The 14,075-nt window shown below is 42.2% G+C and overlaps 1 protein-coding gene across 6 annotated transcripts in view; it reads right to left on the bottom strand.

Moving 5' to 3' along the window:
- trip12 (thyroid hormone receptor interactor 12) overlaps positions 1–14,075 on the bottom strand; it is a 35,262-nt gene that overhangs the window by 3,782 nt on the left and 17,405 nt on the right. For all 6 annotated transcript variants that reach the window (XM_033631356.2, XM_078167156.1, XM_033631362.2 and 3 more), the window contains 27 exons: positions 13,409–13,477; positions 13,111–13,276; positions 12,220–12,337; positions 11,613–11,769; positions 11,117–11,270; positions 10,360–10,588; positions 10,064–10,182; positions 9,533–9,740; positions 8,777–8,877; positions 8,294–8,468; positions 7,998–8,139; positions 7,576–7,767; positions 7,334–7,485; positions 7,070–7,227; positions 5,898–5,971; positions 5,510–5,709; positions 4,157–4,284; positions 3,762–3,913; positions 3,447–3,589; positions 3,160–3,316; positions 2,854–2,952; positions 2,636–2,750; positions 2,353–2,507; positions 739–903; positions 447–611; positions 235–348; positions 15–109 (listed from right to left, as the gene is read on the bottom strand). In XM_033631356.2, the coding sequence (XP_033487247.2) occupies positions 15–109; positions 235–348; positions 447–611; positions 739–903; positions 2,353–2,507; positions 2,636–2,750; positions 2,854–2,952; positions 3,160–3,316; positions 3,447–3,589; positions 3,762–3,913; positions 4,157–4,284; positions 5,510–5,709; positions 5,898–5,971; positions 7,070–7,227; positions 7,334–7,485; positions 7,576–7,767; positions 7,998–8,139; positions 8,294–8,468; positions 8,777–8,877; positions 9,533–9,740; positions 10,064–10,182; positions 10,360–10,588; positions 11,117–11,270; positions 11,613–11,769; positions 12,220–12,337; positions 13,111–13,276; positions 13,409–13,477 (3,902 nt within the window). The remainder of the gene's footprint in view (positions 1–14; positions 110–234; positions 349–446; positions 612–738; positions 904–2,352; positions 2,508–2,635; positions 2,751–2,853; positions 2,953–3,159; positions 3,317–3,446; positions 3,590–3,761; positions 3,914–4,156; positions 4,285–5,509; positions 5,710–5,897; positions 5,972–7,069; positions 7,228–7,333; positions 7,486–7,575; positions 7,768–7,997; positions 8,140–8,293; positions 8,469–8,776; positions 8,878–9,532; positions 9,741–10,063; positions 10,183–10,359; positions 10,589–11,116; positions 11,271–11,612; positions 11,770–12,219; positions 12,338–13,110; positions 13,277–13,408; positions 13,478–14,075) is intronic.

The raw sequence follows: 14,075 nt of genomic DNA, 5'->3' as shown, positions 1-14,075 counted from the left end.
GAGCTTGGACTCGCCTGTCATGTGTGTAGCCGTGGTCCGGTCGACAGCACTCCATCAGCGTCTTGACGTCCCACGTCTCTGATTTACTGCCACACAGCAACTGGTCCAGCTACATCAGGAGAGGAGAGATGATGAAGAATTAAAGAAGAGAAAGAAGAGGCAACAAAACAGATTCACAGACCGTAGATTGCTATGCCGGCCTGAGAAGAAGGAAAGAACAGAACATTTGCTCACCTCCTCTGGATAGAAATACTGCAGGTGATGCAAGGGGAAGACTGACTCGAACCCTTCCCTAAATGACTCAAACTGTCTGGACACTCCTTCATTTAGAGTCCAGTACACCACCAACTGATGGGAGAGAAAAGACAAAAATGATTAAGAGGACAAATATCAAGACAGACAAAAAGGATGAAACAAAGTGAGAGTTAAGAGACACTGTAGCATACCCTGAGGTACTCCTCCAGGTTGTAGATCGTGACTGGGACGTCTTTACCGCCCTTTTTCAGCTCAATGTTGGGGAATCCTGGAAGGGTGAAGTCCAAACCCAGGTCCTCCACTGAGCAGCCGTTCATGTTCAGGCTCTCCAGTGCCTGCTGTAGGGTCTCCCTCGTCTATTGGACAAAAAAACCCCAAGAAACAGACAATGCTTTTATTAAACCTGGACCACCACCAGGAGCCTATAGGACCACACTCTGGTACCACTGCATTAGAAGAGAAGTTCTCTGTGCTGCACTTCACCTGTGATCGGTCCTGTTCCAACCTCTTCTTCTGACGGATAATATCCTCCAGGTGCTGGATGGACTTTGCCACACCGGGGTCAATGTTCACCAGGTCATGGGAGCTTATAGACATCTCGTGCCGGAGCATCCACTTATAAAATGGCAGCCCCAGGGGCAGGTCCAGCTGGGAGAAAAAGCAAGAAGAAAGAGGTTAAGAAAGTCAGGTAAAATAAAGGAACATTTGGCAACACCTATGGATAAAGAAAACTTTCCAATCTTTTGGTGCAGTTTTGTTAGGTATAACTGATTCATACTGCAGCTCAGCTTTCACATGAGCAATACTGCTCTGTGCATGACTACACTTGCATCATCATCATCTATGCGTCATTTGTGTATGTTGTCACATCAGTGTATTATCTTGTGCTAATCACAAGATCCCAAGCCCATACAATTAGAGTTGGGTACCAGTCACATTTGTACTGATTCAGTGCAAGTGCCCAATGGTACCTTTCTTCAGTGCTTTACTTTCTCTGTGATATCAAAAATGTATTTTTTGATCAAACTGCAGGGGAGACATAGTGGACTAAAAAGAATTCTGCTCCTCTGCTCTTTTCTAATCACACATAAAGCGGATCCTCTGTCTCTGTCTTCTGCTTGTGTATGTGTGTCTGCCCATCTAGCAGTGATACTAGACTTTTAAAAAATAAAATAAAATAATATAGAAAAGAAAAAAGACCAGAGGCCTAGACGACCGTGGTAGATCAGTGCTGCAGCAGTATGTTTGAGCATGTTGGGAAGCTAACAGAGCAGCTGAAGGAGCGTGAAGCAGTGCTCTGTGGCTGACTTCCCGGCTTCTGGGTGCTTCCTCCACCTGTCTGAGGTTAAACCCAGCAGCTCCCCCTTGTCGGCCTCCAAGCTTCACTGCTAGCTTCCAGGCTTCAGGGCACTTCAGCCTCTTGTCTTGACCTGGTGTTCTCACCCAGATGTACTCTCAGGTATTGCCATTTGGCACCAACTGACAACATGAATCAGTTCTCTGTAGTACTGACATTATTCAGTCGGTACCCTTAAAAATACAAGTTCAGTATCCAAACCTACAAATAATGGAGATGACCTTTGAATTAAGCCTTCTATTGTTTGATATTTCAAGAGACAATGTCAAGAGCAACCCTCTCTCCTCCCTTCCTAATTTATCACCCACGGCCGTGCAGTTCAGAGGATGAGATTGAGTGCTGCTGTTGATAAATGCCTTTGCAACTCTACACGAGTTAAATAACAATCCATTTTCCTGATTTGGAACAGTTGGGTACGGTCTGCATCAGGAGTGAAAACCCAGCGCAAATGAATTATACTCAAGGCCACTTTTTCAAGTAGACTCCGACATGAAACGACGAAGGCTGATGTGAAAGCCTCCTGAAATGACGCAACATGTGAAGGACTAATATTTGGAATATTAATAATGACTCCAACAGCCACTAAGCAGACACCTCGATTATGCCTGAAAGCTTTTACTACAGCATGTCTAAATACGACTAATTCACTGCTGGCAGAAGAGCGTTCCTAAATGCAAACGCTCAGTTGAAAATATGAGTCTATAATTGACAAAGAGAGAACAGAAAATAGAGGTCTTTACCAATCTGAAGTCCATAATGGCTTTGGCCATTAGCTTTCCTAAGAAACGGAACTTCATTTTGATTTTGGCTATGTGTGCTGGTTTGGTTGTCCTGCCGAAGGGAACAGCAAACAGTCCTCTGGAGCTGAACATGTACTTGGTTCCCTCTTGGCTTCCTGTTGGAGCAGAGACACAAGCATGGTCAGAGAAAGGCAGAAGAAATTACTACATATACCTTCATGCAAGCATGTATCTAACATGACATGGTTTTCATCATATCCAGTGTGCATCTGAGGGTTTATACCTTTAGGATTGGCCAGCGTGACCTCTTCGCCCCTCCACAGGCCCAGATCAGCCCGCTGGAGCTCCTGTGACACCAGAGCGTAGAACTCCAGAGTCGGGCCAAGACCTGTACCAACCTGAAAGAGGATAAAAAGTTAGAATCTCCTCTTCAGAAAACTGTGATGAAAAGCGTTTTACTGCAGCAAACTGCAAGTGATGATTCACAGACAGTGCAGGTACCTCGTTCTCATACTGAATCTCCAACATTGCCCTCGAGCTGCCCAGGTCCTGCATCACAGACTCAGCCTGTTTTAGCAGCTCGTCACGGTTTATTGTCCTCTGAAAACACAAGACAAGGGAGGAGAGAAATGAGGTTCAAGCCAGGTCAGAAAAAAGTTTATAGAGCTGTTATTGAAAACAAAAACAGGCACAAAACTTTCATTAACTTCCATTAAAATACAATGCAAACTGTTGACAGATAAACTGTGTGTACAACTGCTGGGTTCCATAAGAAATACATATGTTCAATATGGCAACACAATGTACCTTCTTCCTATCAAGACGTGGTGCAACTCTGCTGTCCTGAGAATCTGATTGGTTGATTTCAGGATTTGTGTCCAGTAGGCGTTGCATGGCTCTGTCACGATCAAAGGCAGTTACATAGAATAACATCTGCCGGGTGTCAAAGGGGAAGAAGAAAGGACTGTAGAGAAAGAGAGAGAAAGAGAATAATGTATGTCAACACCAGTATCAAGTTCGGAGCCAAGATGTACAACAACAGGTGAAAGATCAATTCTGTTTCCTTATTTTGGTCTCAAGTATGAAACACTTACCAGGTCTTTCCAAGCTCAATGAGCCAAGTGGGGATGTTCCCCGTCATGATGACCAGCGGGTCTTGTAGCTGACGGTTTGCTTTGGCTGTCAGCTTGCTGTTAATGAACTCACTGGTCGAGATGACTTCCTTACACGCAGCATTCTGCAACAGGACCAAAAACATTCATGTTACCTGCACAGTTTATATTACATGACTACCCCTGACATTTCAGAGCTAGCTTAAGGGTTTAATAACTTTACACCTAACTACATCACCAGTTTTAAAGTTGAGATAACAAGGTAACAGACCACAATCCCTTAGAGAAGAGACTTACTTCATACAAGTAGAACCAGTATCTACTGATGGAGTGCAGGACCCTCAGCAGCAGGTTGACCTCTAAAGAGGGGTCATCAAAGGTTATGGTCTCTGGTGGCTCCGAAGTGAGGTATGTCTCTAGGGGATTGGTGACACTGGGACACACACCATCTGGAAGTGACAGGAATCAACAGTTGTGATGATGTTGACAGATTCAGAATGATCATGTGCTTAGAATTTTGTCTTGTTGATGTGCTCACTCAACTGCTTTCTGATTTTTAAACATCATAACTAGGAATTCCCAAGTAAGAAAAATGACAATGGCGATGTGAATCCTTTCGTAAACAGATCAGGTACAACAGTGACCCTTGTTTGCAAAATTCTTCATGATAAGATAGTTAAGCAGATTCTCACCATGCCACAGCTCATCCTGCTTCTTGGCGTTGCGAGGTGAAGTTTTGGTGGGAGCAGTCTGGGCTCGGCCCCTCTTTCCACCCACAGCATCTTTGCTGCCATCCTCGTCCTCTCTCACAGGCTTATACCTGTCAGGAACACAAGATGAGATATTTTGTTTCCGTTTGCTTTGATGAGCATGCACGCTGGCTTTTACACCAGAAACAATGCCTCGCATCAGCGCTTCACCTTTGTGACAACACTCTGGGTGTGTGAACAATTTAAGGAGAAACAGCACCAAGGCCAACAGTCATTTGCAATTTAAACTGCTGGTGAGTACATGTGCTTATCACATCCTGTGTACTTGACACTGCGCTGACGGGTGTATCTTAAAAACTTGGCAAATTAATCTGCATGGCTTCTTATCTCTAGCATAAATGATGAGATTACATGTTTTTTATTTGTCTGAACCTTCAACAACTGGCTAGCTAATATGATTCAACAGGGTTACTACGGACATTACAAAATTGAATTCAATGACTTTATAGATCTTTTTCAAGCACTATTTTTCATGTTCAAGGTCTGTGCTAGCTAATTAATTTTCAAAAATATATTTTTTCCCTTTTCCTCATTAAAGAGTTACTTAACACTTTTTTGGGCATAACTGAAAAAATTCTCTACAAAACACCTGAATGGAATAAGAGCTGTGGTGCTTATACTATTTAATGCGTCGCACTTGCCTGATATCAGACAGAACTGTCAACTCGTTACAAAAAGGTGTGTACTTTATGAACGAATGAAATAATTTTAAAAACAGAATCCTCTAATGGAAACCAAAGACAGTGATGCCAGCTGGAATTTATGTTTCAATTTCAGTTTCGACTTTCGGAGCACCACTGAAGTGAGAGGAAAACAAATCATGGTGAAGAGCCAGCTCATTAAGTTTAGTCATATAAAGTTTTACCATGCAACAATAGGCCTCCTTGTTTTGTGTAAGCGTAGAGCAAAGTGAAAATATACTACGATCTCGGGCAGGACACCAGAAGTGGGGGAAAGAAAGAGGAATTACAGAAAAAGCTGAGCAATTTTAATGACCTGATGAACATGATACAAGACAGCGTTATGTGGTTCATTTGAATTTCTAAGACTTTTTAAGCACTCTGTTACAAAGGAAGCTATTGTAAAGGTAGTCTGGTACTTGATCTTTTCCTCTCAAAATTCAAGCACTTCAAGCACCTTGTGTGAACCCTTGTTTCTTAAGAGATGAGTGAGGTTGAGCGAGATGTAAGATTCAGAACAGACACATTTACAGGAACAAGAATGAAAAAAATAATACACACAAATACCAGTTAAGAATTGGAAGATTGTTTTTACCATATTGTGTGCGTTTTGGTCCAAATGCCAGCTCGCCCAAGTGGGTTTGCCTCATCGTCCGTCGACTCTCTTTCTTCCTCTGCCTGAAGACTGTACTGCCGCACAGCCTGGTACACCGTCATGTTGTACGGTAGCAGGTGGTCACCAATGTAAAATTGTAGTCTGTGACGTACACTGCCAGAGTTCAGGAACTGTGCCGCCTGGGTAACAAATAAAATAAATATAGGGTTCATTTCTAATGCTGGAGTTAAAGCAGAAACACATATCAGCACAGGATTGTGTGCACAAAAACCTGCATTGGAACTTTGATTTCCTTTTGGTTCACACAGAATTAAGTGTGTTACAAACTAAAAAGTTAGCCTTATTCGGCATGAACGATATCACATACCAGTGATTCATCGATTTCGTCATCTGAACCGTCGTCATCACTGTCCTCATCTTCTTCTCTTATTCGGCCGTACCCTGTACAAACACAATTTCAAGTTAGAAACCCAACTAAAGAAACACTGAATAGCCCATTTTAGATTAGTATTTCACTACTGAGATGATGATCTTCTAAAAAAACAACAAAAAACAACAACAAAAAAACAAAAAAACACAGGCTGTCTACAGTCCACTGTCTGCAGTAGAGAGATGCAAATACTCTTGAAATTGGTGCTACATGACTCAAGAAAACAAAGGAAAAGAACTGTGGGATTCACTTTTTCTCAAGCGGTAGTAAACCTACAACTACCAGAACGCACTGCGCAACACCAAACCAATAAACGCTCTCACTGGTGGGCGATGTAATGCCGGTTGCTCGTCTAAAAAACAATGTGGCAGCAGGCCAGTAAAAAAAAAAAAAATTTAGAATTACAGATAAACAGTAACCAAGAATATTTCCAGAGACATTTTAGGGGAAAAATAGGTAAAGCAATGACAGTATCTTGGTTCATATTTGATCAGTGCTGCTTAGTTTTACCATTTAATCTCATTTTTGTCAGGCTCTGTTAACAGGAAAACAGTATGGTGCCCAATTCTTGTTCACAAACTCTTGTATTACAGCCAAACAGTGCACTAAACTATGTTTCAGAGACATTTTAGGTGAGAAATAGGCAATACAGTGGAAGAATCTTGGTTTGTATTTGATAAGCACGGCCTAGTTTTATCGTTTGTTCTGAGTTTGAGAGAGAGAGGTGTCTCTCTCGATCCACTTCTGTACTCTTTGTTTCCGTGGTGTTGAGCGACATAAAAAAATGAGAAAGTCCAACTGTAGTTCAAGCAACATTCCAAGCGAATATCCGCTGGATGACAATTTCCTCTTGCAAATGAGGTCTGGGCTCTGGTAAGATGGAGAGAAGTTTACTGCAGTTCATTGACACATACTACCAACATAGTTATGACACAAAGCTGGTTGAAAATCAGTAAAGTATCCCTTTAAGGATGACTTTAAGAACAACATTTGTCGTTTGGACAATGTGGAGGAAAAACAGGTGCCATACGAGAAATCCCCGTTTGAAGGAGCTGCTGGTGGCTCCCTCTGTCTTAAAGGAGGTAAGTTAGTCCAGGACAGTCCCTCACCTCTGACAACAAGATACCGCTCTATGGCTTGCACCAGGGCCAGGGGGTCTATCTTTACAGGGCCGCCTTTCCACTGTTTAACATTAGTGCAATCTGGATGTCTCTGCAGCTGACATTTGAGCTGATGTGTGTTGAAGAACTTCAGTGCCTGAGAGCCCCTGCAGAGACAAATTTAGAAATATCAATCTATACGGTTTCATAACTGATTCAAGTGTTAAAATATAAAGTTATTTTGATCAAAACATAAATAATAAAGCCACAGACCTGCTGCCATTGCCATTACCACTGGGGAAATCATGGACTTTGACAGGAAACTGCTCCATTTGGCTCAGGCAGCTGTTCATTTTGTGCACCAGTGCCAGGTACGGCCCATTCTCTGTTGGGTCCAGACGACCTACAGGCTCCATTCCTGGAATCTGCAAACAAAACAACAGGGGAAAAAAGAGATTCAAAATAAATTCTGAATATTCAGACTGCCAAAAATACAATGTGTTCTAGTTTCTCACCGGACAGCCAGCGAACACATGGAGAAACCTCTTGAGCCGCACATCGCGGCTGAGCAAGTCCCTGTCATTGTTGGAGGTTAGGTAGACCAGGAGCTGCTTCACCAGCCCACTGTGTTGGATCTCAAAAGACGACACATCAGATTCTGATACAATACTGGAGATCTCCACCAAGCACTCCATACCACCATCCACCTGGGAAACAGAAACAAAACACAGGATCAAAAAAATGTCTCAGAGTCGGTGTGCAACTTGAGACACTCAAATTTAGCTAAATAAATACATATTTAGTTTCTTTATCTCTGTAGGTTTCTCTGTCAAGTTTAACAGGGGCTACAACAATTTCAACTTTGAGGACATGATCTAAAACAGCAGTAAATGCCTTTATTTATGTTGGGAATGTCATGTTATGCTTGTTGTCTTACCTGCAGGTTGAGCTGCTCTGTGGCTGTGCAAAGTCTCTGGAGTACATTCAGTGCAGGGTTACTGCCATCCACATTTTCAGAGTTGAAGTAGCGCTCCACAAACTTACTTGCCTGTTCTTTGATCCAGGCTTTTATTTTGTCTCTACAAACCAATAAAAAGAAGTCCACACATTAACCCCACCATCAGTGACTGATCAGTCTGCTCTAACACTTAATATCAGTCACAAGAAAAAGAACGCCACTGACATGAAACAGGAGCGGGAAATAGGGTTCATCTTTAACTCTCATCATCGTACCTGTTATTTGAAATTGAGTCCTTGGGAGGCGCCCTTGCCAGGCCACTCACCCCCGCCGTGCGTGAGGGCTCTGAGTTGGCATTGTTGGTCTGGGCACCCAGCTTACCCCAGGTTTTGGGATTAAGACTGGCCAAGAACGATGATTTGGGTGACTGAGTACTGGTAGGGCTCTTGGCTGTAAAGAACCCAGAAGGTAGATTAGTAGGGTTATCTATGGAGTAAGCAAATGTACAAGACCACAAAATGCCTTTTAAATCCATGATCAAATGCTGAACAATACAGTCAGCCACACGTTACTGAACAGCAACAGAATCTGCTGTCAATCCTGTAGTTACAAGGGAGGGGGACATACTGTACAAAATATTATTCAATGTGCCTTTCTGCATGCCTCTGAAATGTCTAATGGGGATTTTAAAACATCTCGCACGCACGCACGCACGCACGCACGCACACACACACACACAGTGTAACACTTCAACTTACCCTGATTGTCTACTTTATCATCATCTCTTGGGGGAGAGTACTTGGGCCTTCTGGGCCCTCTTTTAGGTAACCGTTTCCTCTTTAGGACATCACTTAACCGCCTTAATGGAGGAGAAAATAATTACTATGACAGTGATGTTGATAGGTTTTCATTGTAGTGAGTCCCTGGGACCCACAGGTGGTCATCTAAATGTGTCCCAAGGAAACTGAGTGAATACCCAGTACATTTTTTTTGACCAAAAAAAAAAAAAAAAAAAAGTCAATGTAAGGTCATGTTTGATGTTTAAAAATGTAGGAAAATTCCAAATCTGAAAACTCAAAAACATTATATAAATGCCACCCCGAGTTGTCAGTGAAGATTCTCAGTCATCCAGGTCATGGTACTCGTAAGTGCTATATCATAGGCAACTGGACTTGCTTGCGTTTCTTGAAGACATTTCGCCTCTCATCGCCTCTCATCCAAGAAGCTTCTTCAGACTTGAAGAAGCTTCGTGGATGAGAGGCATACATACATGAGTCTACACTTAAATATCAAACATTATTAGTGTTTTTGTAAGGAATTCTTGTATGCTACCATTTGCTGCCAATAAAATTTGCTCCAGCAGTTTTAAGGTGATTCAACACAGGATGCAACTGCAATTTGTGATGATGAGGATAGTTTCCAGTGCAACACTAGCACTAGCTTGTGTTAGAAAATTATTTTTTAAACATTTCTGTACACAGCCAAAGCAAAGCCACACATGGCCACATACTCACCCCTGCGGGCTGAGGTCTAGTGAGTCGTCCATGCTGTGCTGGAAGCTGGGTGAGCCCAGATCAGGAGTTGCATTGTTAGCAGATGTGGTGGATGCAGTGCTGATGGTGGTATTGCACAAACTGGCAGTGCCACTGGGGCAAGCCTTTGGGGGACTGGTGACCAGAAAGCTCTCAGACTCTGAGAGGTTCTTCACCTGGTGCATCACACCTGGAAGAGAAAGGAGGAAGACGAGCATTATAAATTGTCTAAAGCCTTAAAAAAATTACACAATACACAGCAACCTCTTGACAAAGAAAATGCAAATGAAAACACTGGCAGCAAAAACATTTTATTGCCAAAATTAAATGTTAAACTGCAGGAGCCTAATGAACTTGTAAGGTTTAGACAGAGGGGGCATTTTTGTCTATAATGGAGTGGGAACCATAGATGAACAAAAAAAGGGGTGATTCTCAACCACTAAAGCTTCTGGCCGATGATGAGTCGATGACCTACAAGTTGGTAAATGAGATTTCCATGGGATTATGCGATACCTTCTCTTCTGAAATAGACACTGAAGACATCAGGCAGCTTCTGCATGAGGATCTCAGCCATCTGCAGAGAACCCACTACAATCTTCAGGTCCTGGCTGGATAGCATGGAGGCAATGTGACTGCAGAAATGAACATACAAAAAACAGATTAAAGTCAATTTAATTTCAACTCTAAGACTGTCACCAGGTGTTTTTGAAAGTTTTTTTTAAAGAAATGATCAACCTCTATTAAAGACAACCTTCTGTTCCTGCTTTAATGTCAACATTAAAAGTAGCTCACAGCCTGGGCATCGTTACCTGGACACAGCATGGTTCCTCAGCACATCCTTCAACAGCTCTGCATCAGCAAAGTAGATGATCCTGAGGATGGCTCTAAGGCACTTGTGTCTGACAGCAGGGCCGGCCGATGAGCTGTACACCTCATACAAGACCCCGAACAGAGTTTTAATAAAGCACTTTGCCAGCTCAGGGTCCTCCTTCATCAACTGGGCTCGTGCGTCTTCTCGACGGACCTCCTGGTGACTCCCTGAGAGACACAGTGAACAGGTTGGATTTATTTTCTCAACCACACTGCGACACTCACAACTCAGCTGTCCCTCAATGGAGAAGCTTATACACGTCAGTTATACACATGAACACAATTGGAAAAGAAGTGGCAACAGACTGACTGTGGCTTCCAGATAAAAGCAGCTGTAATCTCTGCTTTCACACAGACATAAATCTGTCGTCAACTTATCCAAGTGTCAGAAATGGGCCAAGTAGCAAGAATCTGGGTGACAAACGTCCACTGACTTGTACACAGTGAACGCATAGTGGTTTACATGATAATAAAATAACAAGAAAATACTGCAGTTACAACTCATTTATCTTTTAAACATTTTTGCCATGTAACTGGGTCACTGTTGGAGCTGTAACTTGTGTGACTCAAAGCCAATAGCAGCTGGCATCAGGGTGCTGATAGCGAGAGCTTATGGTTCTTCTGTTACTTAAAGATAAAGTACAATGCACTGTCATCTCAACATAAATCTCCGTCATTCAAAAAGATCTGTATTACCTGTATTAGGGTTGGCAAGAGGATTCGGTTTCCTCTGGATACCACGTGCTGTTCCTGTGTCTTCATTGATCTGCTGCATAGAGTTAAAGTCAATTGTGTACACACGGCCCAGGGTCGACAAGCTGATCTCATCCTCCCCGTTCTGGTGTGCTGTCTGCAGGGTAAGATAGTCACCAGATACAACCAACATCAGTGTCCCAAACAGACTTGATGTGTGTGTGTAAATGTATCGAGAGAAGCTGACACACTGAGAACAGAGTAAGTGTTGTCAAGAAATGAAATGTAACAACAGATTAATGCCATTATGCATCATTTAATAGTTGTCTTGTTGTGTGAGAGAGATCGAGAATGACTGACCAGAATTAAGTCTATGTTTTTATAACACTGAGAATATGCATTGTGACTCAACATATCTCAATGCGATTCTCCAGCAATGATGATTTCATCATAAACACTGAGGTTTAAACAATATATAATGTGGATGGTGCATCCATACCTCAATGATGCGGCTGTCAATGCGGTTATAAGGGTGCCACAGTCCTCGGTCGTCTCTCCACTGCCATATTGCTCCTTCTGTTGTCTGGGCACTGCCCTTCTTGAGCATTACATCGACTGAAAAGATGCCCTCTCTAGGCAAGCAGGGCATCAGCTCACTGTAAGAAGAAGAGCGGTTTGAAAAGGCTGCAGAATTCTGTTTAATCTAAATTCAGTTTAACCGTCGTCAGGTGAAATGGATATGATTTTTCTTTAAACAATTTTACTCAAATATATTGTGGCAAAACAGCTGCATCTGTGGTTCAAGGTCTCGGAGAAGCAGGAGTAACATTTGTGACACTGTTGTCTGCCCCACGTTAGAGTACACTTGATACAGCTTCTGTAAATTGTGCTGGGGACGATGTGGGAATATTCTGAAGGCTTCCAAATAGTGTCATAAGTTAGTTATTAGGAGAATCATATTCAGTAAACAGCATTTTCTTGCTGCCAGCACAATTTATAGGGGAAAGCGCTCCCAAATCCCAGATGTGGTGCTATTTCTTGCCATGTCATCCAACAGGATCTACACTCATACCATACTGAAAAGAAGTCGGGCTAATAGACCTTACCATATGAGGGAGGTCAGTTCGTAGAGCTCCTGGGGGCTCCGGGGTACCAGTTCAATCTGCTCCTGGCAGCTGCCATTTGATGCACCACACAAGAGGAAGCGCAGAGTTTCTGCTATGTCTGTTTAGAAAAAGGTAACACAAACACAACTCAGTTTTTAGCTGCATCTGCAACACATATTATTCTGGATGCAAATCAAATTTTAGAGGCAGTCAATGAGTTCATGTGAGCACAATGAATTCAGCCTAGATGGTTGAAATTAAGGCACAGATTTGTTGCACAAGTTTAAAATGAGGTGTGCTATTAGCATGTCTAAGCTATTGCCTGCACACACAAATACATGCAGCGGACAGGTGTCGTTAGCTAGCTACAAGCTAAATTTTGTACTGTCACAGTACAGATCCCCGTTACACATTGCAAGTTTGCCTTAAATATTGTTACAAAATGTGTTTTACCAGAATAATGACGTATCAAATACATTAGCTCATTACAGAACAGAAACACAGCTGAATGTGTATTTCTACTCAGGTTTTGCTCAATCAAACTAGGTCACTGACATCTCTGACATAATAGGGGTCAACGCCTAGAATGTAAATAAGTTAATAAGTGAGACAGTTATTTTGTAAACTCTGTACAGCCTAATTTCCCCTGAGGGAGAATGACACACAACCAGAAGTTATCCTTGGATTGTAGCGATACACACAGAGGGGTTTCAACCATGTGTCATAGTTAAAGCTTATGTTATGTTGATTGACAGCAAGATAAGATAACTTTCTGATTATTTGTTTCCCTGTAAAACATTTTTAAATATGCATGACTGTGATGACAGGGCGTAAATCATTAAGTGTGTGACAAGGGTGTGACTTCTTGCTGTGTGTGTGAGGGTTACTTACTCTGTTTCATGAGCTGGACTGCCAGGCAGGGGCAGTTAGAGCACATCAAGGAAAACATACGCACAACCATGATAAACATCCCCGAGCTGAGCACAGGAGGAGTGACTACCAGTAGCTGCTGAATGTTGGTCAACAGATCCCGTGATGCCACCTCCTGCAGCAGGTTCTGTTGATTTGAATACATGTACACACATTAACTGGGAGTCAAATGGCAAACAGAGGAGATAATACAGAACTGGCTGACAACAGGAAAACAGCAGACATGGTGTTGAGTCTTAAAAACAACTGAGGTACAAACCTCCTCATGTTGAAAGTTGTCCACCAGTCTGGCGAAACAGAGGCAAGTGCTTTCCACTGATTTTTTATCCTGAAAGGGAGGTTAATGAGTAGAGCCATTAGCGGATATTTACACTGGGTGACAGCAAAAGACATACTTGAAATAAAATACTATTTGAAGTATCAATGTACAGTGGTTACAATACAGAGGAGGAAAAAACACTCAAACATTGACATGATCTCAGAAAACTACATTTTTGTGCTTATAAAAAGCAGGCTGGGTGACTTCCTATCTGTTTCAACATCAAAATGCTGCTGCAGCCACTACTGCTATAGAAACATGGCATTAGGTATTCCTCAGTCAACTGCAGAATAATTAAGTAATGCAGATTCTTTCTAATGGGAGAACGAGCAACATCTACTGGCTTCAACTACTGATGTAGTTCCTGTGAAACTGAACTATGTACAATTAAAACATCACTCCTTGTCTAATGATTAACTAACACACTACAAAAGTGGTGCAACTTCCCTAAACTACTTTTCTTCAGTTTAACACGTCTACAGTCATGGTAATAAATGAGAAAAACATATCCTCTCAGTTATGACCCTCCACCTTAGGTAAACAACTTGTGTATTACTGTCACTTTTGTTTATTTTCATTCCCTGTCATTGTTTAAATATAGTAACAT

This window comes from Epinephelus lanceolatus, chromosome 4 (genome assembly GCF_041903045.1).
Source record: "Epinephelus lanceolatus isolate andai-2023 chromosome 4, ASM4190304v1, whole genome shotgun sequence".
NCBI classification, from domain to species: Eukaryota; Metazoa; Chordata; class Actinopteri; order Perciformes; family Serranidae; genus Epinephelus; species Epinephelus lanceolatus.
The sequence above is the reverse complement of the archived record's forward strand: the minus strand, read 5'-3'. Positions and strand labels throughout refer to the sequence as shown.